Here is a 24,746-nt window from a genome sequence, read left to right as displayed (position 1 = left end):
GAAGAATATTTTGTAGGATTTACATTTAGTGTAGGATATTTTACTACTTTTCCTCTCTTATTTCTCTTGTATATAAATACCAATGTATTCTGATGTATGGGAATCAAGTAATGGAGATAGTCATTCTTCAATTTCTCTCGTGTTTTCTCTGTTCTTGACAGAATATAGATCAATGGCAAGTACAACGGCAGAACTAGTATGGATTACTTTCTTACTACGAGATGTTGGAATTAAACTACATGAACCACCACAACTCTTTTGTGACAATAAAAGTGCAGTTTACATGACCATAAATCATGTGTTGCATGCCCGGACAAAGCACATAGAGATTGACTACCACTTTGTTCGTGAAAAGGTGGCTATTGGAGCACTAACAACTCGATATATTCCCTCCTCTCATCCGATTGCAGATATCCTCACCAAACCTTTGTCAAAGCTCCCATTTTGGCATTTCAGGGACAAGCTAGGGGTGTTGACACCCAATTTTGTCCCGCCTCTCCTCCGAAACACCTATTTATACTCCTGGCATGTTAAAAAAAAAAAAATAAAAAAAAAAATAATAAATAAATAAATAAAATAAAATAAAAAATATGTTTTTATAATTATTAGTCTTTCATTAACACCCACGTTGTATTATTTCACTGCAGCTATTGTTATTATTATTATTATTATTATTATCATTATTATCGTTTTTATTATTATTATTAATTATTACTATTATCCTTAAACTATTATTATTACTAATTCTCATTATTATTATTATTGTTATTTATTTAGTATTATTATTATTAATTACTAATCATTATTATCATCGTTATTTTTTATTATTAATTATTATCATTGTTTTATCAATAATTGTTATTTATTATTATTATTATTATCATCATTATTTCTCTTATTATTATCATCATTATTATATTATTATTACCCCTATTATTGTTATTATTATTAATTCATTATCATTTTGTTATTTGCAATAATTGTTATTTATCGTTTATTATTAATTACTATCATCTTTATTAGCTTTATTAATTATTATCATTTTTTAATTATCAATATTTGTTGTTTACTATTATTATTTATTGTTTTTATCACCATTTATCATCAACGTTATCATTATTACCATTATCATTATTGTTATTAACAGTATCACTACCGCTATTTATTTGCTGTTATTATTTAGTATTATTGAAACTTGCATTTTCTCGACGTTTCTACCAACTTCCGCACACACATCGCATTTATTTCGCACATTTCTTATGATAGCGTTTTGTTATTAAATATTATAGCACGGTCACTTGCGACATCATATAATTTTTACCCGGGTCTTTTTATAACTAAGTATTTCCGTATTAGATGATATTCTGGCACCTTTAGTACACCGTTAATCAAAATGTGTCTCTTATTCAAATTTAGAAGCCAAACTATTTCTTGCACTCGGTCCGTATTTTTGACTTACCGGACCCCAAATCAAAGTCCAATTAACTCCTAATATTTTTTTGGACTAGACCATATTTTTTATCTCAATTTTAGACCAGTCCACGTTTAAATTCACTAGTCCATCTTTTAATACCCAGTCTAAAATTTGACCCGGTCCACAAATGGACCGGGTCCGATCCATTTTTTTCGTCCAAATAAGGGAAACCCTTTTTAGGGTTTCCCCTTCATCTCCTCATTTCCACCGCCGCACCCCCTCTTTCCCATTCCCTCTTCTTCTCCTCCTTTCCCTCTCCTCCGCCGCTCCCACTTCCCCTTTTTCCTCCTTCTTCTCCGCTCCCCACTCACCCTTGTCCCCCACTCTTCTCTCTCTCCCGCTCCTCATTCCCTTTTCCAAGCAAAAACCTATAAAAGGAGAGGGGGGAACGAAGGAGAGAGGGGACGAACGGGAACGAAAACAAACGGGGATCATCAGAACGGAGGAACCATAGGAGAGAAAGCTTATTTTTTGGATCGGCAGAAACCCCCTAAGAATCAAAGCTTTCGAATCGCAAAAAAATCCCCCCAGGAAAATTAAGCTCTGAAACGAGTTCTTGAACCCCCAAGAAATCCACTGCAAAGTATTTTTTCTAGCTGTCACAATATCATTTAATATCGATTCGAAAATACCCAAACGTTTTTGGTGTATTCTCTATTGGCTGTTTTGAATCCGAGAGGATACCAACTTCGAATTCGGTGGTGTTTCGAGGTAGATCGAAGGATCCGAAGCCTCATTTCGCTGCACCTGAAGAAGGTCAGTGATTCCCCTTTCCTTTATTTTGCATTTTTTATTCGATTTCTTTAGCTATTTGTAGTCGATTATTTGTTAAGTTAATATGTTTTCATGGTTAAGCGCGTGTTAAATGGTTGCTCGATTCAGTTATTATATGGCATGGGTCGGGTGTTTTATTAAGCATATGTTTGGCTTTAAATCATTGGAATCTGATCGCATGTTTAGTTAAGTTAATGAGTTAAAATCGACTTGCGGATGGCTTTGTTGAAGTTGTGTGATCTCATAAGAAGTGTGGAAGTGTATGTTGTTTCTGCTCCTGTGTTTAGCACACTGACCATTAGGGATTGGTCGATCTGTGTACATGAATAGTTTGGTCGCACTGCACTGCTTGGATATCTTGTTCAGTCTAATTGCTGAGATTTGCTTATGTAGCATGTGTGATGGTTCGTCTGATCCCTGTGTGATTTGTAAATGGCTGCTTGGTATCTGGTAGTTTAAAATCATGTTGATTGTCTAGACATTGAATAAAGGTTGGCTGTTTGTTGAGCCGAACCCCTTTTGTGTTCAAACTTGGTCAAAGAATGTGTATCAGTATCCAGTTATACCATATAAACTTCTTAGTGAAGTTTGACCCCAAATAAAATAGATAGGAAGTTTCAGGGAACAATGTGCTCTCATTATCTTTGTGAGTAAAGGTTGATTTGAATAGATTTTCTCTTTGGGCATCCTTAAAAGATGATTGGAATAGTTGATAACAGATTTCCCTTAAAGGATTCTGTTTTAAATCTGTAATGTTATCTTATCTAAACTATTGCTTGTTTATGTATTTAGGACAAAATGTGTCCTCCTAGGTAATGAGTCGTAATTTACTGCAGTTAACCTACTCTTATGGGACAGTTGCTTAGCTTCAGGACAATGTTTATTCCTAGAATAATTTGTTACTTTTTAGAGTAATTGAAGTTCTCCTGGTTTAAACACTGTCCTGTTTGAAAGTGTTCTGTCCATTGCATTCATGGCTAATTCTGCTAAGTTGCATCTATTCAAGTTCACTTATGAGCATTGCATGAGTCATGTGAGTATACATCCTTAGGAGATATTAGTTTAAATCTGTGTGAATTGTGAAGTTGTTGCATCTAGTTTTATATGTGGGATTCAAGCTAGAAGTGTTTTATAGGCTCATTCTAGATTTTCATTCCTAGTTAACTTGGTTAATGATCAGTTAAGCATGTATAATCACTTGTTGCTTTCTAATTGTTTATGTTTGTTTAATTGAGTCCAACTTAAACCGATATGAACCTGTCTAGGTCATTCAGGTTTATTAAAAGCTTGTTTTGGATGATTTCAGTCTAGCCAGTATCAGTGGTCTGTGCTGTTAATTCACTATTGGGTTTAGTATCTAAAGATCTCGGAATATGTTTCTTTAAAGGGTCACAAGTATTTAAACTCAGTTCTGTCCCTTTTGTCTGGATTCTATATTTAAAAGAAGGAAGTTCCAATTTGTTGAGGTTGTTGTCTTCTTACCATGATTTTTGTCACTCCCCTGATTTAAATGAAACTTACTTGCCATGGTTTGCATGCATGATGTTGCCTTCCTGTGTTTGTATGAAATCAGTTAACTACTTCAATTCCTAAAGAAGGTTGCTGCTTGCAGTTTTTATGCTAACAGGTGGTTTAAACATAGACTCTGCCCATATCTTGCTAATTTGAACTTCTTTGGTTAAATAAGAGTTGATGCTATACCTATAAGTTTCGATTCTGTGGAATAAGGTTATGTTAGCTTTGCCTATTATCCCAATGTGTTTGATGTGGGAGCCTGCCAAGCATATGGATGTAGTGAAGTTCCACGCTTTTGTTTATCTTGTTGACGGTCGATTCGTGTATATTAGAATTCATTGCATTCTAATCTAAAAAAACACTAAGCATATCCAATAATGGTAGAATTACCTCAAATACCTTGGTCTATATCCTATGTTGTTTTGTGTTTCTGTTTCTGTTGAAGTATCCCCATGACATATTTGTCCCTATATTCTCGAATGAAGCATTCTATTGGTTGAATTAGGACTGAACATAACTGGGCCTGAAATCTGTCTCTTAAAATTGAGGAGGACAGTTTTCCTTTTCGTTTTCAAAGTTAAATCGAGTGCAGTCTAGTTTAAGTATAAAGTTTGTTGTTCGACGCTATGCTGGAGCTTAAAATCAGTCAGAGGACTTTTGAAATCAGATAGCGTATGGTCATTAAACAGTGTTTCTTTAATGCACAGTTGAATTCATGCGTTTAAATTTCATAATTTTCTTTTTCTTTCATTCGTTAATGATTGATAAGTATCCTACTCAAGTGTTTCTGAGAGGCTCGTATGAGGTTATATTTTATATGTTTAATACAGTTCATTGACCGCTTACTAATCCTTTTCTTTCATTTTTTTTTGCATGATTACCGCACACGAGTCTGAGGGACTCGTTCTCCTCCCGCATTCGACGTTGGGCTAAAAGCCCAACATAATATTCTCGAGTCATTTTCCCATCAGGCCTGTCGCAGCAAAGAAAAAAAAAATATTTGGGCCTTGGCCCGTGCAACAGCAGCAGCAGTCTCAAAATAGGCTGGCCCATCTGATATTGTTGGCCTCTTTTATTTTATTTTCGTGCATATAACTTGTATTTATGCAACTAACCCTTTATCTTGTTTTATCCTCTTAACTTAGATGAGCCTTAGCAATTAGTAGGCTTAGTTCTAGTCATGGGTAGTTAATTCAAGAGAAATATTAACATTAATTTCATAAGTATCACTCTTTTCTTTTCATGTTAAAATCATTTACAATGTCTAATATTATTTTGTTTGGAAAACCGATTTGCAAAAAAATAGAATGATTATATATATGTTAATTAAAGAGAGTCATTTTATTCTTATTATCTAAACACTTCAAAACATCATTAATGCTCAAACATGAACTCAAGTATATTCTATTAATAACCCTTTAGGCTTGAATCAATCATATATATTTTTGGTTAAGCATAGTTAATAAAAAATAATGAAGAGGACAAAGAAATACCTTCAATGGCTATTCTGTATCTTGTTCCTAAAAATCAATGAACATCTCACCATTTGAATTATTTCAAGTATTTCAGTAAAACATTGCATAAACTCGCATCTTCTTCTATTTATATGTAAATTATTATATTTCGTAAATTTCATTTTCATTATGCTACTTCCATTTAAACTATTAGCAACATTTATAGGAATCTTCAATATGTTGTACTCCTTAAAATAAAGCAATATAGGAATCTTCAATATGTTGTACTCCGCTTTAACCCGGTTAAAATGGGGTGTAACAAGGGGTACATTCAATCATTTTCTCCAGCTTGAAAAAGGGTGAAAAGAAAGATATGGAAGGTACAGTTATGGTTCATGATTCACACAAGGAAAGAGTCAATCACTTGATATCAAATCTCATTCAATGTGCTGCCATATCACAGGGATTCCCTCAATCAAGATTTATTCTTTAATATCTCCACAATCTCCTCTTGACGGTTAGAACCAAATCAGGAAGATGATATGTAATCTTTTGTTGCCTATTTTATCTCTCGTGTATTTTTGTATATATACATATCTATTGTAATTTATAGAACATGGTGAAAGAAATACAAAGTTTGCATTACAATTCTTAAAAGTTTTTCTATATTATCCACACGTGAAACCGTCACTCATGTCAACCAAGTTTCTGATAAAAAATACATACTGACGAGTAACAGTGATGTTTTGTGCCCCCATGATGTGAAATGGAAATTTAAGATTCCAATTGAATTGCAATCCCTTGATTTCATGCTATTGAAGCCTGTTAATGGAATACTCTGCATTTGTGGATCTATATTGTCCCATGTTTCTTATGTGTACTTGTGGAATCCTTTAACTAACGAATTCAAAGCTTTGCCAAAGCCAATTGTTCATTTGGGATATATTGTTGTTAGCTTTGGCTTTGGATTTGTTCCTAATAGTAATTATTGCAAAGTAGTGAGGGTACTTCAACATGAGAGAAAACCTGATTACCGGACTGAAATTTACTCGCTCAATTGCAATACCTGGAAAAGAGTTAGGAACTCGTGCTTGAGTAGTGATGAAGTCACTGGAAGTGAGAGAGATGTGAGTATCAGTCGCTCTGTCTGGACATTTCCGACGTATAGGAGTAGTACATTCTGGGGTAGATTTGGTGATGGTGCTTTAATTATTGATCTGGAGAAAGAAGTGATTACTAAGTTTGATTGTAGGTACGTATCTTCCGATCCCTTTTGGTGAAAATTACACTGAATATACAAGGTTAAAAATATTATTATGTAAATATAGTAGATGTTGAATCCCCTTTGCTTCTTTGTCTATTTACTTCTTTATATTTTGAATCCCTTTAGTGACAATCCTGGCTCCGCCACTATATATATGTCATTCCTTATGGAGTCCAGTATTCTGTTTATTCACTTGGAAAAGTGACTATATGATCAAGATGGCTTGATTTTATCTAACAGAAGGGAGCATTGTAAACCAATCACTAGGAGCATTGTTGACACTTCTTGAAGATGATCTGGTTCTATGCCACAGCGAATATGGCAAGTCTTATTGCTGCAGATCATCAACAAGATTTTCTTTTTCTGGGAGCCTTGTTTCACTCAACAGAGATCACCACGATCTTGGCTAATAGGTGGAAATCCTTTTGAATCTTGTTCGTATTTTAGATTTAAGTTATATACACTGACAACGTGAAAATCTTTTATACTGTCTGTGCATCGTACTTAATTCTTTACATTTTGCTTTCGTTCCCAATGTTTCTGGAGTTGTGTTGTCAAAGGCTCATTTAAGACACGCTTAACCCCTGAAGTTCAAAAAAGCTCAGGGACGACCTCGCTTAAGCTACGGTTCAGTGTAGGCAATGCACTAGGGGTTGTGCCAAATCTCCCATGATTTCTATCAACAAAGCGATACTAAACAATACATATAATCAAGAAAAGAGATACATTAACCGTTAAGGAAAACATTATAAATGAATTTGTTACTTTTTTCTTGCATTAAATATGTATTTTTACTTTTTTTCGTTGCACTTTTTTTTTTTTACTAAAGCCTGGCTTACATTCTTCATGTAGTATTCTAACCAAATGTCTCTATGAAATTACATTGGTACTTCTACACGTTCTGTGTAATGTAGGAGACATGTCTATTTTTCCCCTGGGAAATCTTTAGAATACTCATTGCTTAGTTTTCAATTCGCCTATGACCATCAAAGAAAATGTGCGTAAGTCGTCTTCCCCTCTTTGAAAAAAGTGGTGCTTCAAGCCCTAATAGACCTAGCGTGCTTTCTAAAGCTTTTTGCCTTTGACAACACTGTTCCAGAGCATAGTGAAAACATGGCATGTTAGGCCTTAAAGAGCATAATTTTTGTTACTAACTGAGTAAGAAGCTTTTAGTAGTGTTTTTTAGTTTTTGCAGACGTTGCTAATGATCAAGGACAATGAAGAATGGTTCTTTTATGTAAATCTCTAACAAGTTACTGGAGCTTATCATTTGTAAATTAACTTTAGTAAAGATCCTTAGGTATCATCAAGTTCTTCAACGGCCAAATTCAGAGGCGGATTCAAGATTTAAACTGTACGTGTTCAAACTTTAAGGTTCAGACCTACCATTTGTTGCAATTTAATAAATTTTGGGTTCAAATCTACCCTTTGTTGCAGTTTTAATAAATTTATGTTCGCTTCGAAAGTATTGAATTCAGATGAACCCGTAACTCTAAATCCACAATTGGTGCCAATTAATATCATCAGCCTCTCTGTTTCAGATAATAACAGAGAAGCTTTTGGCACTACTTGATGATCTCGTGATGATTTTCCTTTAGCTGGTTAAATGTCGATTCGATATATAAATCTATGTAACCGACGTTTTCGCTTTTGTAACTTGCAGAGATAGCCTTAGCAGATCCGAAAAGTGCCAAAAGGTAGTGTTCACTACAAAGTCATGATGCACGGATTTGGTTGTTGTTGTTTAAGGATTTTGGCAAGCCGTCAGTCTGCTGCTCGTTCGAAAGAGCAAAAGATGAGATACATTGCAGAGTTGGAACACAAGGTACAAACCTTACAGACTGAAGCCACCACGCGTGTTTTTAGGTCGTTCTCCCCACCCACCCACCCCACCCCAAATGATGACAAAAAAAGGATATCAGCTTAATTAGATAATAAAATTGCAAGAAAAGCGTGCCTTAATTAATTGTTGAAAAAATTGCAGAAAACGAGTAAGGTTTTGATAGTGTAATCACTACCCACATGGAATTTATGCCTCACTATACGTTCTTTTTGTGAAAACTGGGGGTGGGGGGCGGCAAAAAAATAAAAAGAGAAAAAAAAAGTTTCCCTCCCCAATGTCCGGTACCTGCATTGAAGCTCGACTAATCTGGATTGGCGTCATGTAAGGCCGTCCATTAAAGGGTGAAACGCTACCTATATGATTTTTCTATATCCACGGCTCTAGTTTGAGACCTCTGGTTAAGAGCAGAGTGACCATATTTATCCCACCACAACGCTTAGTGTACCTCACACTACGTTACTACAGAATTCCTTCAAAATGTTACAAAGTCGACTGATATGCAAGACGGTAAAATCTTGAATTTCACCCAGACCACCTTGTTCATGAATAATGCATAAAAAATAAAAAATAAATAGAGGGAGGGGGAGGTGAAACAAGAGCAAGGCATTTTCTTGGGTAATTTTCTTTATTCGCAAATTATGCATACAAAATAATAACAATAGCTCAGGCTATGCTTTTTGACTCTGTTACATCACTTACATTAACACAGCAAAAAATTAAAATACATTATTTCGGGGGAAAAATAAGGGCCAAATTGCATTCTATCGGGCAGATTCCTTTCATATCTCTCTTTGAACAAGGCTGCATTCACATATATTTAGTTGTTTTGTAATGGTAATAAGACATTTTTGCGGTATTCTGCCAAACCCCACAATGGATATATATTTCTGTATGCTGCATAGTGTAACATGCAATTCTTCAGGAAAGCTCCAGTTATTTCCTGCACATACATATGAAGTGGAACACAAGTCAGATAGTAGCAATCTTTTGATGAGACTAGTGTTTTTTACAACCAATCGAGAAATTCCTGAGGGCCAGCGCCGCACATTCGAAACCCAGTGGATAATGGCCCACCCCTCTACCTTTCTCCACTTAAACACCAGGCTTTATCTGTGGCAGGACACGAACATGTGATATGTTGTTTGAAAGAGCCTGTTTCTTTTATAATGTCCATTCCTTTACAGATTGTTTTTCTAGTTTGAAAAACTTGTTTCCGTGACAGTCAATCAAGCAAAATTTGACCCAATCCTGGACTAACTCGGATCGACTATATGAATCATCTATATCCGTTTTTGTTTAATTTGAACACATTTCACTCCAATACTTAACAGCTTGATCTTTTAACAGTCGAAGAACCCCTTTTTTTTTTTTCCTTTCTTTAGCTTTTAATTTTCAGATTACCTGCTGTGGGAAGTCACCATCTTCCGTCTGAGAATTAATCAACAACTTTGCTGCTCGGTGAAGGGGCCTCGGATCTCTATCAACCTGTCCAAATGAGAAAGTTGGTAAATAAATCTTGAACAAGAAATTTTTTACTATGATGGTGAATAAATTAAGCATTTGCTACTACTAACTAAGAATTCACCTGGCCAGAGTGAATCAATCCCATCAATGCCCATGCAGTTTGTACAAGATTTGAGTCTTTTGTTTCAAGTTCTCTATATACCTGTTTTGATAAAATACAAAGCTAAGTCAGATTGATCTTTTCCACAGTTACCTTTATCTTCCAAGTTCCATCCTCTTCTTTAAAGGGCAAAATACATGTTAATAAGAGAACGTACAAAATATCTAGTATTAGAAACTTGTCTTAAATTTTTTGAGTATTGGAATGGAAAGGTTCCAATATAATGGAGCGGGATAAATATTGAGAATTCATACAAACGACCCGAACTATGTACAAAATAAGACGTAGTTGTGGTTATTTTTGTTTGATGCAACTTTTTTGCTTTTGCGTTACCTTGTCTGGGCAAGAACGGTAGCTTTCTCCCCAACCACCATCGGACCTTTGCGTTCTTAGCAAAAAATCAACACCTCTACGAACAGATGCGCAGTTGCTGTAACTCTTGCTGGCTGCAGCAAGCCCTCCAAGAGCAAACCAGGAACCATATGTAAAGCACACACCCCACTTACCGTACCTGTTGACATGATTACTCGTGTCATATGTTATCGAACTATATGTTGTAAGTTGTAGGGCTCACAAGAACTATAATATACCATGAACCATCAGGCATTTGTACATCTTCAAGATATTTAACAGCATTATCAATGAAACTGTTGATCTCCTCGGTTCGGTGTCCAGGGTATAGCTTCTTAAACAGAACGAGTGCTTGAATTGATGAGGCAGTGCACTCGACATACCTGTATTGAGATTAAATCAGTGTCAAGCTATAAAATGGATACTAACGGTAAAAGGGGAAAACAGGAACTAGAGAAACAAATATTACTCGTGCTCGATAACAACGTCCGCCAAAATTTCAGTCGGATTGAGCAACTGTCAATGATAAAACAGAACGAGAGACTTAATTGTTTAGGTTGTGGAAGACTATAAAACAAGTTTAATAACCTTGAATTAAAGCGCAGAGATAAAAGTCCCTATGTCGTGAATCTCAAACTGAAACGATTATTTTACTTAGCAGAAAAAGCTACCTCCAAATATTCTGAGGCCCCTGCAGGCTCCCATGCTGCTAAACCCCCATTTTTGCTCTGTGATTTTATTTTAAATGGATATTATTATTACTGTAAGATAAAGTTTTCTCTTGGAATTTTTCTTAAAGCAGAAAAAAACTTCAGATTAAACGATTAATGATTTGAGGACCACATCTTTCAGTGTTTACCTGTAATGAAAGAATGACATTCACCGAATCATACAGTCGCCTTGGCTCCATTGCTTTGCCGACTAATTCAGGAGGCATCGTAGAGAAGAGAAGGCAGCACTAGAGAGAAAAAGGTCAAGAAGCAATCAGGCAAACTTTCTAGAATTATCTTACCATTTTTCTGCAATTACAAGAAGTTGAAATTTTAGATACCTTTAATCCTTCGGCGGTGCAATCAGAGACTTGCCATCCATGATCTTGATCTGAAAAAGTCCATGATCCTTTTGAGATATGCCGATACATCCCTTTAAAATCACCAGAAGGATTGTCCTTCACCTGCAAGAAGTCACTTATATTAATAAGGCTTAGTTAAAAAGAAAAACAAATGCTCATGATTTAAACATCCAAACCTGAGATTGTTTTATAAAGTCATGTCTTTTTTTAAGAGTATCTGCTATTTCATCATTCATCTCACTGGCCAATAGTGCTTGAATAGCAAAACCAGTATCCCATTCTTGACTACCGAAACTCTGCAATTTAACGACAAATATTCGCCTATTCAGTAACATTAGATCTTATCCTAACTCATTCTGGTTTGTGAAATAGTATATTTGAGATCTACAAACCTGCATTTTCATTCCATCTTCTGCTACCCATAAATAATCTGGGATCCTAGCAAGATGTTTTTTGAAATAATCGCCATTCGGATCCTCAACCCAACAAGCAAGCATGCATAATACCTACACCATCCAAGTGCTAGTTACACCAGTCTCTAACAATTGAAGTCATTAAGAAAATGCAGGTCATTCAAGTTAATTCTTTGTTGCCATACTTTTTCGACACATCCCATGGTGATGTACCGGCTATTCTCGTCTTCATAGTGTATGTGTTTCATGGTAACTTCAAGAGCTTTATTTCTCAGCTTGTTGAAAGGCCAACGAGTCAATAGAGGCTCAGCACATATGTAGAGACTGTCCCACATCAAATCTTGAACCAATGGATGAGGGTAATAGATATCCTCCTGCATCAATAAGTTTGTGTTTGAGCATTTGTAAGAAAAGGTATGATATCTATACTAACTGAAGACCAATGACTCATTTGGTCCGTAGACAAAGTTATACAGGGACAAGTAATACCAAATTTTATGTTAGGACAATTATTCTGATCTTTATAGTCAAACGACCACTGATAGTCTTACCTTTGCACATACATGGCGCACTTTTTTCCAGTTAATTTCATCGTATGGTTGATCATATAACTCTTCCCTCAATTGCAAAATGAGAGGTGTAATTGGACCAACAAATCTCTTCCCATAGAGATAAGACATTGGCATGTAAACCGTTCGACAGTAACACCACATTTTTGCTGCATTTAATTAAGTCAAAATACTTGGTCAATCGAAATGTTGCAAAGCAAATCCTGAAAATTACTATCTATACACCATGAACTAAAATTTTATGATGTTGAGTAGTGCATGAGGAAGTTAAACAATATTGACCAACCTGGATGCATGGGAAGAAAAGATGGAAGAATCCAAAACTCAGGTGGCATTGGGTTGGTTCCAAACCACTCAAAAACTCCAAGAATCTGAGTAAAATAAGGGAATATTTCTCAGGAAAAAAACAGGGTATCGGTAATTAAGCATACCGAGAGCCACCTAAAGACAACTAAAGGTGGCCATCCATAACAACTAGGACTAGTAATCTAAAAAATAAGGCAATTTACATGCTACAACAGGTTAAATACAATAATATTGTAAAAATTATGTACGATATCATTGTACATACGTTGAATCTAAATCTATGACACACAAAAAAGTTGTAAGGGTAATTAAGCATACCGAAAGCCATGTTTTTCCCCAAGAAGGAATTGCAGTGACACTACCATGATCAAGAATCCATTTTCTTGCTCTTGCACAGGAATTATTTTCACCACCATCTGGTCCTTCTCCGAGGATCCTCATGCATATGTAACTCAGAGCTGTACAGAACATAGTACTATGACCTTCTATGTGCAAACCCCATCCACCATCTTCATTCTGAAACGTCGTCAAATGAGTTAACTTCTATGCATTGTACATTGTCTATAATATCTTAATTTCATAACATAATGATGCAACAATATCTTGATATAACCGGTTAAAAACTTAACTTATACCCATGGTCATTGTATATAAGTTAAATTCTTTAGGAATCTGCAGAAAATTTTGATAGAATAGCATACTCATTTTGACATTAAGTCATGTACCTGGTGACAGTATATATACCGAAGAATTTCCTTACGATGTTCAGCTGGGAGAACAGTACTAAGATGGCCAGTGATATACATACATATAACCTGAATTTTGGTCCCAAGAAAAAGGGCAAAGAATTAGCTTCAGCATATCTAAGCTTCAATTATGGAAAGAAAAGGGAACTAAAAATTGCAAGCATTTAACTTATATGCACAAATACATCAACTAGTGATAGTTACTATCAGGGGGGATCTAGTGTTTCACACCAGATTCATCCGAACTCAATATTTTCGACACGGAGTATAGATTTTATGAGGAAACTCATAAGAATTCTGACAACTATTAGATCTAAACCTATAATTTTAGAAGTACAACTATATAATGTGTTTGGTGCTAAAAAGCTTAAAAGTCGAACCCATCAAGTTAAAAAAGTCGAACCTATCAAGTTAAAAGCCTTAATCAACCTCTTGTTACCATTTTTACAAGGTTAACAATTACTGATGTTTGTCATATGGATCCAAGTTATATACACTGATACTACAAAGACTTTTTACAGTAAATTAACTTGATAGCAGTGTTTTTTTTCTTTTTTCCAAAATAACAGGGTTGTTACCAATTTTTAATACCTACCAATAATGCTTATCATAGATATTCAACTGTAATTACCTCATAAGTACTGATTATGTAAATACTTTTTACATTATCAACACACAACACTTAAACATTATCATATAGGTTTATTTGTAATTACACACTCCGTCCAATTTAAGTATTTTAGTTTGACTAGGCAAAGAGTTTAAGAAATAAATGGATACTCTTGAATCTTGTGGTCTTGAATTAAAGATGTGTAGGATTTATACTTGGCAAGAAGGATGTTTGAATTGTGATTTACGAAATATGAAAAGAGCCACTCTTTTTGGACATACTAAAAAGAAAAAATAAGACACTTAAATTAAATTAGGACGGGAGAGTATATAATCAAAAAAGTAAAAAATAAACTTACCAGAGGTGGAAGAAAGAACAAAGGGCCAGCATTTTCAGCAGGCCAATGGCCATCACTAGCCTGTAAGGCTGAATAAAAATGAACAGCTCTACTTAATGCAATTGTTGCAACTTCATGGGTTATTTCTTCACCTTCTTCTACTTTAACAGCTGGAATTCTCTGCTTGAAATTCTTCTCTCCAAGAAACTGTAAATTGATATATATGTTTAAAAGAAAGAATTGTTTAACAAGAATATAGATCAGATAAGAAAGAGTACTCAAAACACAGAGAATTTAGATTGATACCTTAATATATTACTAGCATATAATAGTACTTCAGGTCCCTCAATCATCTATAATTTTGATCCTCCTAATATATGATTAATTATATTAACCTTTTTATATAAGAAATGTATCATATTTAGACGTTTTAGAACTATAGTACCAATAGTTGTATACAAGCTTTACACAACAAATAAATAATTAAATGACGCGACGGTTAATAATTCGGCGGCCGGATAAAAATTACAGATTTCAATTAGTTAAAGGTTAAATATACTTAGTCAAATATCACAAGGATCAAAATTAGAAATTTAGCGATATTTGATGGATTAAAAGCACAGATTTCCCTAAAATAATTACATCAAAACTCAACATTCTTAAGAAAGATATTTGATTTAATATGAGAACTTTCCTAGTTAAAGAAATTGAAATGTTATTCATTTATGTGTCACTGCCAACAGCCATACAATTTAAATTTAACGGTTAAAATTTAAAGTGATAATAGATGTCGTTTAACATACATCTTGCATTTATTATTATAATGTAAAAATATTAGGTGCGAATAAACTTTTGTCAATAAATACAATTGTTGTAAACCTAAATTATCATGTTCTGATGAGAAAATGGTTCAATGTATTTTTTTTTTACATTTGGATAGAAAAAAATAACTTTACAAAGATTTTTGTGTTTTATTTTCAGGTCTCTGACGTGTATAAACAAAAAGAAAGTTGAAAATATTGATATAAAACTTTAAAAACTATATTAGACCATAAAATCAACTGACCCTTCCAATTCAATTGATTAAATAGTGACTTGACGTCAAAACATTCGATGATGTGGAACAGTATAACTTTTCTCTCTGGTGCTTACCCTTGTCTTGTACCTTTAATTTAATTTGTCAGCCTTTCTTTTTTTTAAATTAGTGAATTTACCCATTAATTTACAAAAGTCGTTGATCTATCTTTATTTTAATCATCTTTTTTCTTCTATATTATTATTGTTAATTCACAAAGTTTGTTAGGGTCTTCCTCTAAATTTTAGACCTGTCAATTGGGTCAGGCCGGGCTGGGTCGGGCCATGTAAATTCAGGTCACATGGGGCCGGTTCCGGACAGGGTCGGGCCATAGGTGAATGGGCCGGGTTTGAGGAGGGAAAAGGGTGTCCGGCCCAGCCCCTACCCGGGTAGGGGTACTTAGTGGGCTAAGTGAGCCGGGCCGGGTTTTAGTTAAGGGGCCGGCCAGGTTTTAATTATTTTTTAAAAAATTCTAATACTAAAATTTTTTAAGTTTGATATTTTAAAATCTAGTTGTTGCCAATTTTATTTTAACCATCAAGCTCCTTAAATTATTCTTTGGCTCTATTTTCATTCTTCTTCATATTATCTCACAATTCCCTACTCTCCTCTATCCCTAAATTTCCTACTCATCTAAATCTCTCTCTCTTCCAACTTTCAGGTTCAAATTTCAAAATTTAAATTTAATGGATAATGAAAATCATCCTCCTCCTCTAGCTCAAGGAGTGCATCAGTGTGGAGGTATTATGATAAATTAGAAGAAGATACAATTCAATGTAGAAATTTGTCTACAAACTATGAAGCATAGGTTCGGACCGGGATATGCACCGATCGATACTTTGGTCCTTCACTTGGGTTAGAAACACCCAAATGCATATGTAACTCTTTGTTAGAATTTGAATTTTGAGCTTTCAAGTTTCAATACTCAAGTTTCAAATTTCAAGTTAGTATGTTTTCATTTTGCAATATTAGTTTGTTTGTTTTGATTTGATTTTGCAATGTAAGTCGTTCAAGTTTGTATGTTTAGAATTTGCAGTGTTATCAATTTAAGGTTGAAATTTTATTTTAAATTATCGATGTAGTCTTGCATCACACTGTCAACTTTTTATAATATTTGCCACTTATAATTAAATGAATTAAAAATTAAAAAAAAAAGTCATTTTTGGTGTTTGCCCATTTGCCCAACAACTATTCTTGCTTAAATAGCCGTTGGGAATCTTCATTCCAACAACATATACAAGATATACACGAATATACAATCAACATATACAAGATATAACAAATATACAAATAACATATACAAGACATACACAAAGTCATAAATATCCAAACAAGATATACAAGTCGTTTTTGGAGTTTTTGATAATATCTCAATCACAAATATACATGGTGTTTTTTCAACTAAAAAATATTTTCCAATCAAAAGGTCACAAAAGGTTAAATCAATATACATAGTATTTCTAAAAAATAATATTATACCAGGTATATATAACATTATACCATTATAATCTATGTTAAATTATACTATGAAAAAGTATATCAGTGTGCCTCTAAAAATGAATTATACGAATTATATATATATATATATATATATTATACCTCAATATAATATAATATAATTAAATTATACCATGTATAGTGTAATACATTAGTAAATAGAATACCTCTAAAAAAATGTTAGGTATATATAATGATTAATTGAATACTATTAAGTTTTAATTAGTTGCATAGTAATTAAGTGAATAAAAAGAGTTTAACAGTTAAAGTTGGAATCATCTCCCTATTAAATAGCTAATTTGAGTGACTTATTTAATTAGCTTCCAAAATTTTAGAACTATCCCTAAAAATAGGCAAGAAAATGGAAAGCATGGATCTAATTAGGGGTGTTCACGGTTTGGTTAAAAACCGATTAAATAAACCGATTTTTTTTTTGCTTTGGTTTGGTTTGGTTTTTAATTTTAAAAAACCGACGATACTTGGTTTGGTTTTGGTTTTATTAAAAAAATCGAGAAAAAACAGAACCGAACCGACAAATTATATATACAACTTTCATAATTATATTTATGTAATTTTAATTTTTATAAATAATTTTAAGTATCTTTTATATATATACATATAAAAAAAAAATTATTTACCATATCTAAAGAGATAGTGGACTTTAGGTCACAAGCCCGTTTATTAAAAGAATGAAGCCATTAATCCAAACATATTTAAGTGGAAGAGAAATAAGAAAAGATTATTTCAGAAAAACTTAACCTAATCGGCTAAGTCATTGTCGTTTCCTCCTTCAATTCTATATTTCAGTCCACAAGAGGTAAACCAAAATTATTTTGCTGTAAACGAGTTCCAGTACTTTGTATTTGTTGTTGCTATATAAAAAAGGCACTATCTTTATTTTTCCATAGTTCTTTGTGATTCCACAAGTTGAGTTAATAAGTTCTATACTTATTTGATTTACAGTAATTTTAAGACAAGGAAAAAAAAAATCGAATAGAATGAAACATTTATACTTTGTTAAAGTATTGGACGTAACTACGTAAGGTTATAATTTTAGTTTCTTTATACAAATTCCTTCTAGTTATATAAAGAACAATGTTTGAATTCTCTTGCCTTTAACATGCTCATGTTGTCAATCGCCATGCAATTATTTTAATGATTTTGGGTTTACCAAGAATACTAACTTTCACAAACTCTACATAAAATATTATTATAGTAAAATTTATATTGCATTGTGTTTTAATGTTTTTTTTTTTTTCAGATGGAGATAATAGAGGTTGAAGATCTTGAGATGATTGTAAAACATACTCTAAATACATCAGCACCAGCGATACCTCAGGTACATAGTAAAACTCCTAATACTTCTACTGCGTGCAATCCTCCTAAAAAACAAAAAAGAACTACTACTTGCGGTCAAGACCCTAGCCATGGAGGGAGTGGTAGGAAAGCATCTGAAATTTGGGATTATTTTACAGAAGTTATTGATAAAAAGGGTGACAAAATGGCTGAACTGAGGGCAAAATGGAAGTACTGCAGCAAAGAATTTGCTTGCCCTAGTAAGAATGAGAATTCTAACCTATGGGGACATTTAAATACCAGGTGCGACAAATCCCCTTTGAAATTTGTTGATAGGACGCAGTCAACACTAAAATTTAAAACTATTAAAGGAAGGGAAAAAGGAGCTTTGGAGAGGGTTGTTTATAATGTTGTTGAGGTTAGGAGGGCCATTGCTGAGTTTGTTATTCTTGATGAACAACCATTTAAAGTTGTTGAGGGGAAGGTTTTAAAAGATTAATGAGGGTTGTTTTGCCTAATTATGAGTTACCTTCTCGCATCACTGTTGCTAGGTTCTGTTTGTAGATTTATCAAGAAAAGAAAGAAAAGCTTAAGAGGCTTATTAAAGGTCAACGCATATGTCTTACTAGTGATACGTGGACATAAATAAAATTTTTGACTTATATGGTCATTACTGCCCATTGGATTGATGATGATTGGATTTTACAAAAGAAAATTCTTAACTTTTATCAAACACCAGATCATAAGGGTGAGACAATTGCTAAAGGAATTGAGGCATGTTTTATAGATTGGGAGATTGATAACCTATTCACAATGACGCTAGATAATGCTACAGCAAACGATGCTGCAATCAAGCACTTGAAAGTGAGAATTAATCATTGAAAAGGTGTCATGCTAGGGAATGAGATTTTACATGTTAGGTGTAACGCTTATATTCTAAATTTGATTGTAAAAGAAGGGTTGAGTGAACAAAATGAGTCTATATCTTGGGTAAAGATTGCTGTGAAATATGTTAAGTCTTCTCCTGTAAGATCTAATTCCTTTAAGTCATATGTTGAGAAGGTCAAACTAGACACTCAAGGCCTTTTGAGTTTGGATGTTGAGACAATGTAGAACTCAACATATTTGATGTTAGATACAACTCTAAAATTTGAAAAGGCCTTTTCAAGAATGTATGATGATGACCATAAGTACTTCAAATATTGTCTAGATTTGAGGGGAACAACAACACATCCATCTTCTGATGATTGGCAAAATGTGAGAGTGTTTATCAAGTTTCTTGAAATTTTACCAAATCACTTTGAAATTTTCAGGAACTTTACATGTTACTTCTAATTCTTTCTTCCATGAGATCTTCAATCTTCAAAGCTATATTGTCAAATATTCTAATAGTGATGATTCTCTGTTGACTAATATGGCTAAGAAGATGAAATAAAGTTTGATAAATATTGGGGAAATTTTGAGGATATGAACATTTTTTTTTTTGGTTAAACTGAAATATTTTATTCAACCAAGTATAGCAACTATGTACAACCAGCTCATTTGGACTCTACAGCTAGCTCTCAGATCAGGAAATTGAAAAATACCCTATATATCCTAACTGCTTGCACTATCTATCAGGTTTGCACTAAGTGGAACACTCAGGTAATTCCGCTGATAGTAGCTGCTGGGTATCGGTTAACATGGAAAAATGTTCAACTCATGCAGAATTCTGCTCCATTTTGGTTTATGTTGTCCTACAATGTGCAGTTGCAGGACTATCTCTTTGACTCGTGCCTTCTTGTCTTTCTGCCCTTGTTGGAATCGTCTTGAATTCCTTTCAGCCCATATCTGATATACAATTGCAGAGAACAAGACACCCAATATCAACGTCTTTGGGTTGTTGCACCTGATGATAGATGATAACCAGTGTACTTCTTCAGCCCATGCACCCACTTGCCTGGTCAGGCCAAGCCATGACAGTAGAGTTTTCCATATAAATCTAGAGTAGGGGCACTCAAAGAATAGGTGTGAATGTGTTTCCTCTTGAGTAGAGGAGCATAAGGCACAGTCTGGATCAACTTGTATGCCCCACTTCCTTAGCATGTCCACTGTTGAGAGTCTATTATGCAGATCCAACCACAAGATAAAGTGTGTCTTGGTATTATACCTTGCACAAGAATCAGGCTCTTCTATTGCATCTTTGGAAATTGAGGAAGGATAGATTTGTACAGCTTCTGGATACTAAATTTCCCCTGGGCAGCAGCATGTTCTAGTCTGATTCTCCAGTCCACACCAGCATCCCCCCGGTGTCTAGCATTAAAAATCTTTTACACTACCTAGCTAGCTTGCTTGCTTTGGTGAAGGAATTTGAGTGAAATCCCTTCCTTTTATGTAGTAGGAATGGATCCACATAACCCATAGCCTTTTCTTCTTCTTTGCTACTGCCCATAGTAACTTGCATATAGCAGCCTTATTCCATAAAGGGAAGTTAATCAGGTTCAGTCCATCAGTAGCCTTAGGTTGACACATAGTGTCCCATGCCACTAGTTCTTTTCTTGAGTAGTCATTACTTCCAGTCCACAAGAAGTTTCTACAGACACTAGTGATTAGGGATAAAATCTTCTTAGGCAGCAGAAAGACCTATGCCCAATAGGTTTGCATTTCAAAAAGCACACTCTTTATAAGTTGGACCCTTCCACCATAAGATAAGAATTTTAATGTCCAGCACTTGATTCTAGCTATAATCCTCTCCACTAGTGGAAAGCATTGACTGATGGAGAGTTTTCTAGCAGATAAAGGAACTCCTAAGTACTTAAAAGGTAAGGTCCCAAGGGTGAAATGCATATTTTAGGCCAGCTGGTCTCTAGTGTTATCTGTGATGCCTGCCACATACAAAGAACTTTTCTCCATGTTTGCTTTGAGCTCAGAGACCTCTGAAAAGTGGTTGAATCTCTACAAAATGAGTTTAATTGATGTACTATCAGCCCTAGAACACATGAGTAGGTCATCTGCAAAACATATGTGAACCAAGTGTAGTTTGGCACACTTGGGATGATACTTGAAATCAGGTTCTATTTGTAGTAGCTTTAATGATCTGTTTAAATACTCCATTGCCAACACAAAGAGATATGGGGACATAGGGTCCCCTTGTGTCAATCCTTTCTTAGCAGGGAAGCTAGGAGTAAGACCCCCATTGATTAGCAATGAGTAAGACACAGTGGAGACACAAGTCATGATCTGTTGAACTAGCTTATGAAGAAATCCAAACTCGAGCAATATCATTTTCAAAAAAACCCATTCAAATGAGTCATATGCCTTTCTGATATCAACTTTGACAATGCACCTGGGGGAAACATTTTTTTTAGAGTAACCTTTAATAAGCTCATGTGCCATAATGGCATTGTCTAGTATGTTCCTTTCTTCGATAAAGGCAGACTGAGACTGCCCCACCAATAAGTCTACTACTGTCTTCAGTCTTGTTGTAAGTATTTTAGCAATCAGTTTGTATAGTGTAGTATAACAAGCAATTGTCGTATAGTCCTTAATATAAGTAGGATTTTTGACCTTAGGGACAAGGGTGACTGATGTGCTATTGACCTCTCTGAGTAGCTTGCCATTCTGAAAAAATTGGAGTACAACTGTTGTGACTTCCTTTCCAATGAGTGGCCAAAACTGCTTGAAAAATTCCACTGGGTATCCATCAACACCTGGAGCCTTGTCATTTGGCATTGATTTTAAGGCTTCATATACCTCCTTAGTAGTTATTGGTAGCATAAGTTGTTGCTGCTGAGCCAAAGTTAAACACGGCCCATTCCTGGCTATGTTGACATCAATACAAGGGAGCCTAGATACTGTAAACCTAATAAGTTGTGAAAAAAACCTATGAATTCTTGTTGGACTTGATCAGGGTCAGTGAGCTTGATACCTTGTTCATTGTAAATACTGGAGATTTTATTTCTGGATTTCCTTGCTCTGAGATGGGCATGAAAGAACTTAGAGTTTGAGTCACCAACTGCAATCCAGGTGGCTCTAGATTTCTACCGTAGTACACACTCCTGAATAGAACTCCACTTGTGCAGCTGAGAAATGAGTTCCCTCTCTTCAGTAATTAATTGTGGGTTAAAATGATCATTGTTTAGCTTGTCCTGAGTCTCGGCTAGATGCTGCTGCAAATTAGTAAGTCTGTCCTCCAAACTTGTACATTCTTTGGACAGTTGCCTAGTATTTAATTCAACCAGCTTCAGCTTTCGCCAGACTATATACATGTGAAAACCAGTAATAGTTTGACCCCATACACCCTGGACTGCTAACCTGTAGCTCTCCTGATCTAATAACACAGTAAGTAGCTTGTAAGGCCTTCTTGTTTGACTATAAGTAGTTTCAGTGTTGAGTAGTATTGGAGAATGATCAGAGCAGCCTGGGTTCTTAAAATCAGCCTTAATACTTCCATATCTTGAGAACCAGGCTGTATTTCCAAATACCCAATCAATGTGACTATAAATCCTGTCCTGAGCTTTCCTTTTGTTGCACCAAGAGTACAAACATCCTCTTCTTGTAAGTTGTCCCATCCCAAGGTCATCCACACAAGATTGAAAGTCCTCAACCTTAGAGAAGTGTACAGGTGCTCCATGGAGCCTATCATCTGCAGACAATAGAGTGTTAAAGTCACCAAATAGGAGCCAGGGGCCTGATAAGCTCGAATATACGGCTCTTAGATGATCCCATAGTTCTTTCCTCTCCCTTGTGGTATTAAAACCATAGACAAATGTGATGAAACAGGAAAATGAAGAATTTTTTATCAGCAATTTGGCAGTGAATCAATTGGCTAGTGTCTAGCAAAATAGTAACATCTACTTCTGTTGTCCTCCATCCAACCCAAATTCTTCCATTTGGAGCATGATCATAGTTAAACCTAAACTGCCAGTCTATGCCAAGTCTTGTCTTAATCTTTGGAATTTTACTTGCCTTAACTTTAGTCTCTAAGCAAGCAATTAGAGACACTTTATTCTTTTGCAGAAAAGATTGTAATTCTTTCTGCTTGAAGAGCTGGTTAAGCCCTCTGATGTTCCAGGAACTGATGATCATGATGCTCATTGATTCCTAGATCCTTCATTCCCCTTCCTAGTAAAGCAGGTGATGTGCCGTGAATTTCGGCACATTTTATGCCTTTATAACTAGAAGTGTTGTTTGTTTTTAAGTGTTTTTACATCGGTTCTTATGTTATTTTTGTGTTTTATAGGGTTGGTCGAATAAGGATCGGAAATGATAAGACATGCTGAAAAACGAACAACTTGGAGCTAAATGACGGTCCGTAACTCATGTTACGGACCGTAACGTGATCTGTACCAGAGAGGATACGTGCCGCTATGAAGGACGGTCTGTAACTCATGTTACGGACCGTAACACTCACCGTAACGTCTCTCAAATTTCCAGAAAGTTTCCAAGTAGTGTCACAGGTTACGCCCCAGAAGGACGGTCCGTAACTCAGATTACGGGGCGTAACGTCATGGCGTAACACATTGGCCACTGAAGATTGAGGCCATGATCTGCCGGGAGATACGGACCGTAACCTGTGTTACGGTCTGTCGTATGGTGGCCGTGACAGCATGCTGACAAAGGGACGGAACGAAGGACGGACCGTAACACAGGTTACGGTCCGTAACGATGCCGCGTAAGGGTGTTTTTGTCCAGAAACTTGGCGCGATTTTTGTCCCTATAAATACTTAAAGTAGGGTTTCAATTTCATTGATTCAGATTTCTCTTGGAGCATTAACTTTAGGTATTGGGAGTGGTTGGAGCATTTAAGGCAACAACTTCTCTTTCATTCCATTTTATATTCGCATCGTAAGTATATGATGTTAACTTTTAAGATTTCTTTGTTGGCAGAAATTATGAGTAGCTAATTTTAACGCTAAGGTTGTGGGTCCAATGATGGATATTATGTGAATGGGTTTCTACTATTGATATATGCATAATGGTTGTTAGTATTTATTCTATCTTTGTGCATTATCGTTGTCACACCCCTTTTTTTACCCGGGAGGTTAAAATAGAAGTATGACGTATTGGAGATTCCTGTTTTTTGTTGGTTTTGTTAAGGAGTCGCCACCTAATTATTTATGGTGAATTAGGACACCTAAAGTTTATTAAAGTTATTAGGTTTAAAGTTAACTCTGTTTGAGGTCTGCGAAACTTGAGATTCTAGGTAAGGGTTCAATTAGTCTAAAGGGAAGGTATTAGGCACCCTTTAAGACCCATTAATAATGGTTAACCGACCGGACTTATAATTAATTAGGCTAAGGGTAAATATAGTATTATAAATGTTTGGGAATTAACTTATAAACATAGCTAAAGTTTTAAAGTAAAAGGTAATAATGTTATTAGAAATAAGACATGAAAAAAAATAATAAGTTGTATAAAAGAAGAGTTTAGTTTTGAAAGTGTGGGATATGTAGTGTTTTAAAACATAATTGAAAATAACTCTGGAAGGCCTTAACTATTTTTTTTTTTTGTTTTAAGAGTGCGGACGAGATGAAATCTTCCTTCT

The 24,746-nt window shown here is 34.9% G+C and overlaps 1 protein-coding gene across 2 annotated transcripts in view; it reads right to left on the bottom strand.

Moving 5' to 3' along the window:
* Nucleotides 1-8,416: 8,416 nt before the first annotated feature.
* The window catches only part of LOC132636732 (beta-amyrin synthase-like), a 29,400-nt gene continuing 13,070 nt past the window's right edge, over nucleotides 8,417-24,746 (bottom strand). The window contains exons 1-18 of one of the 2 annotated variants that reach the window (XM_060353737.1): nucleotides 14,659-14,786; nucleotides 14,374-14,559; nucleotides 13,385-13,474; nucleotides 12,978-13,175; nucleotides 12,640-12,724; nucleotides 12,336-12,502; nucleotides 11,970-12,158; nucleotides 11,764-11,877; nucleotides 11,548-11,667; nucleotides 11,351-11,473; nucleotides 11,159-11,257; nucleotides 10,971-11,027; nucleotides 10,769-10,815; nucleotides 10,539-10,682; nucleotides 10,282-10,459; nucleotides 9,910-9,990; nucleotides 9,726-9,809; nucleotides 8,417-9,264 (exon numbers count right to left, since the gene is read on the bottom strand). In XM_060353737.1, coding sequence (XP_060209720.1) covers nucleotides 9,142-9,264; nucleotides 9,726-9,809; nucleotides 9,910-9,990; nucleotides 10,282-10,459; nucleotides 10,539-10,682; nucleotides 10,769-10,815; nucleotides 10,971-11,027; nucleotides 11,159-11,257; nucleotides 11,351-11,473; nucleotides 11,548-11,667; nucleotides 11,764-11,877; nucleotides 11,970-12,158; nucleotides 12,336-12,502; nucleotides 12,640-12,724; nucleotides 12,978-13,175; nucleotides 13,385-13,465 — 1,890 coding nt within the window. In that variant the 5' untranslated portion in view covers nucleotides 13,466-13,474; nucleotides 14,374-14,559; nucleotides 14,659-14,786 and the 3' untranslated portion in view covers nucleotides 8,417-9,141. Of the gene's footprint in view, nucleotides 9,265-9,725; nucleotides 9,810-9,909; nucleotides 9,991-10,281; nucleotides 10,460-10,538; nucleotides 10,683-10,768; nucleotides 10,816-10,970; nucleotides 11,028-11,158; nucleotides 11,258-11,350; nucleotides 11,474-11,547; nucleotides 11,668-11,763; nucleotides 11,878-11,969; nucleotides 12,159-12,335; nucleotides 12,503-12,639; nucleotides 12,725-12,977; nucleotides 13,176-13,384; nucleotides 13,475-14,373; nucleotides 14,560-14,658; nucleotides 14,787-24,746 lie in introns of those variants that run through there. The other variant, XM_060353736.1, reaches the window with a different exon arrangement.

Source organism: Lycium barbarum, chromosome 4, assembly GCF_019175385.1.
Source record: "Lycium barbarum isolate Lr01 chromosome 4, ASM1917538v2, whole genome shotgun sequence".
In the NCBI taxonomy this organism is placed as follows: domain Eukaryota; kingdom Viridiplantae; phylum Streptophyta; class Magnoliopsida; order Solanales; family Solanaceae; genus Lycium; species Lycium barbarum.
This window is presented reverse-complemented; position numbering and strand designations above follow the sequence as displayed.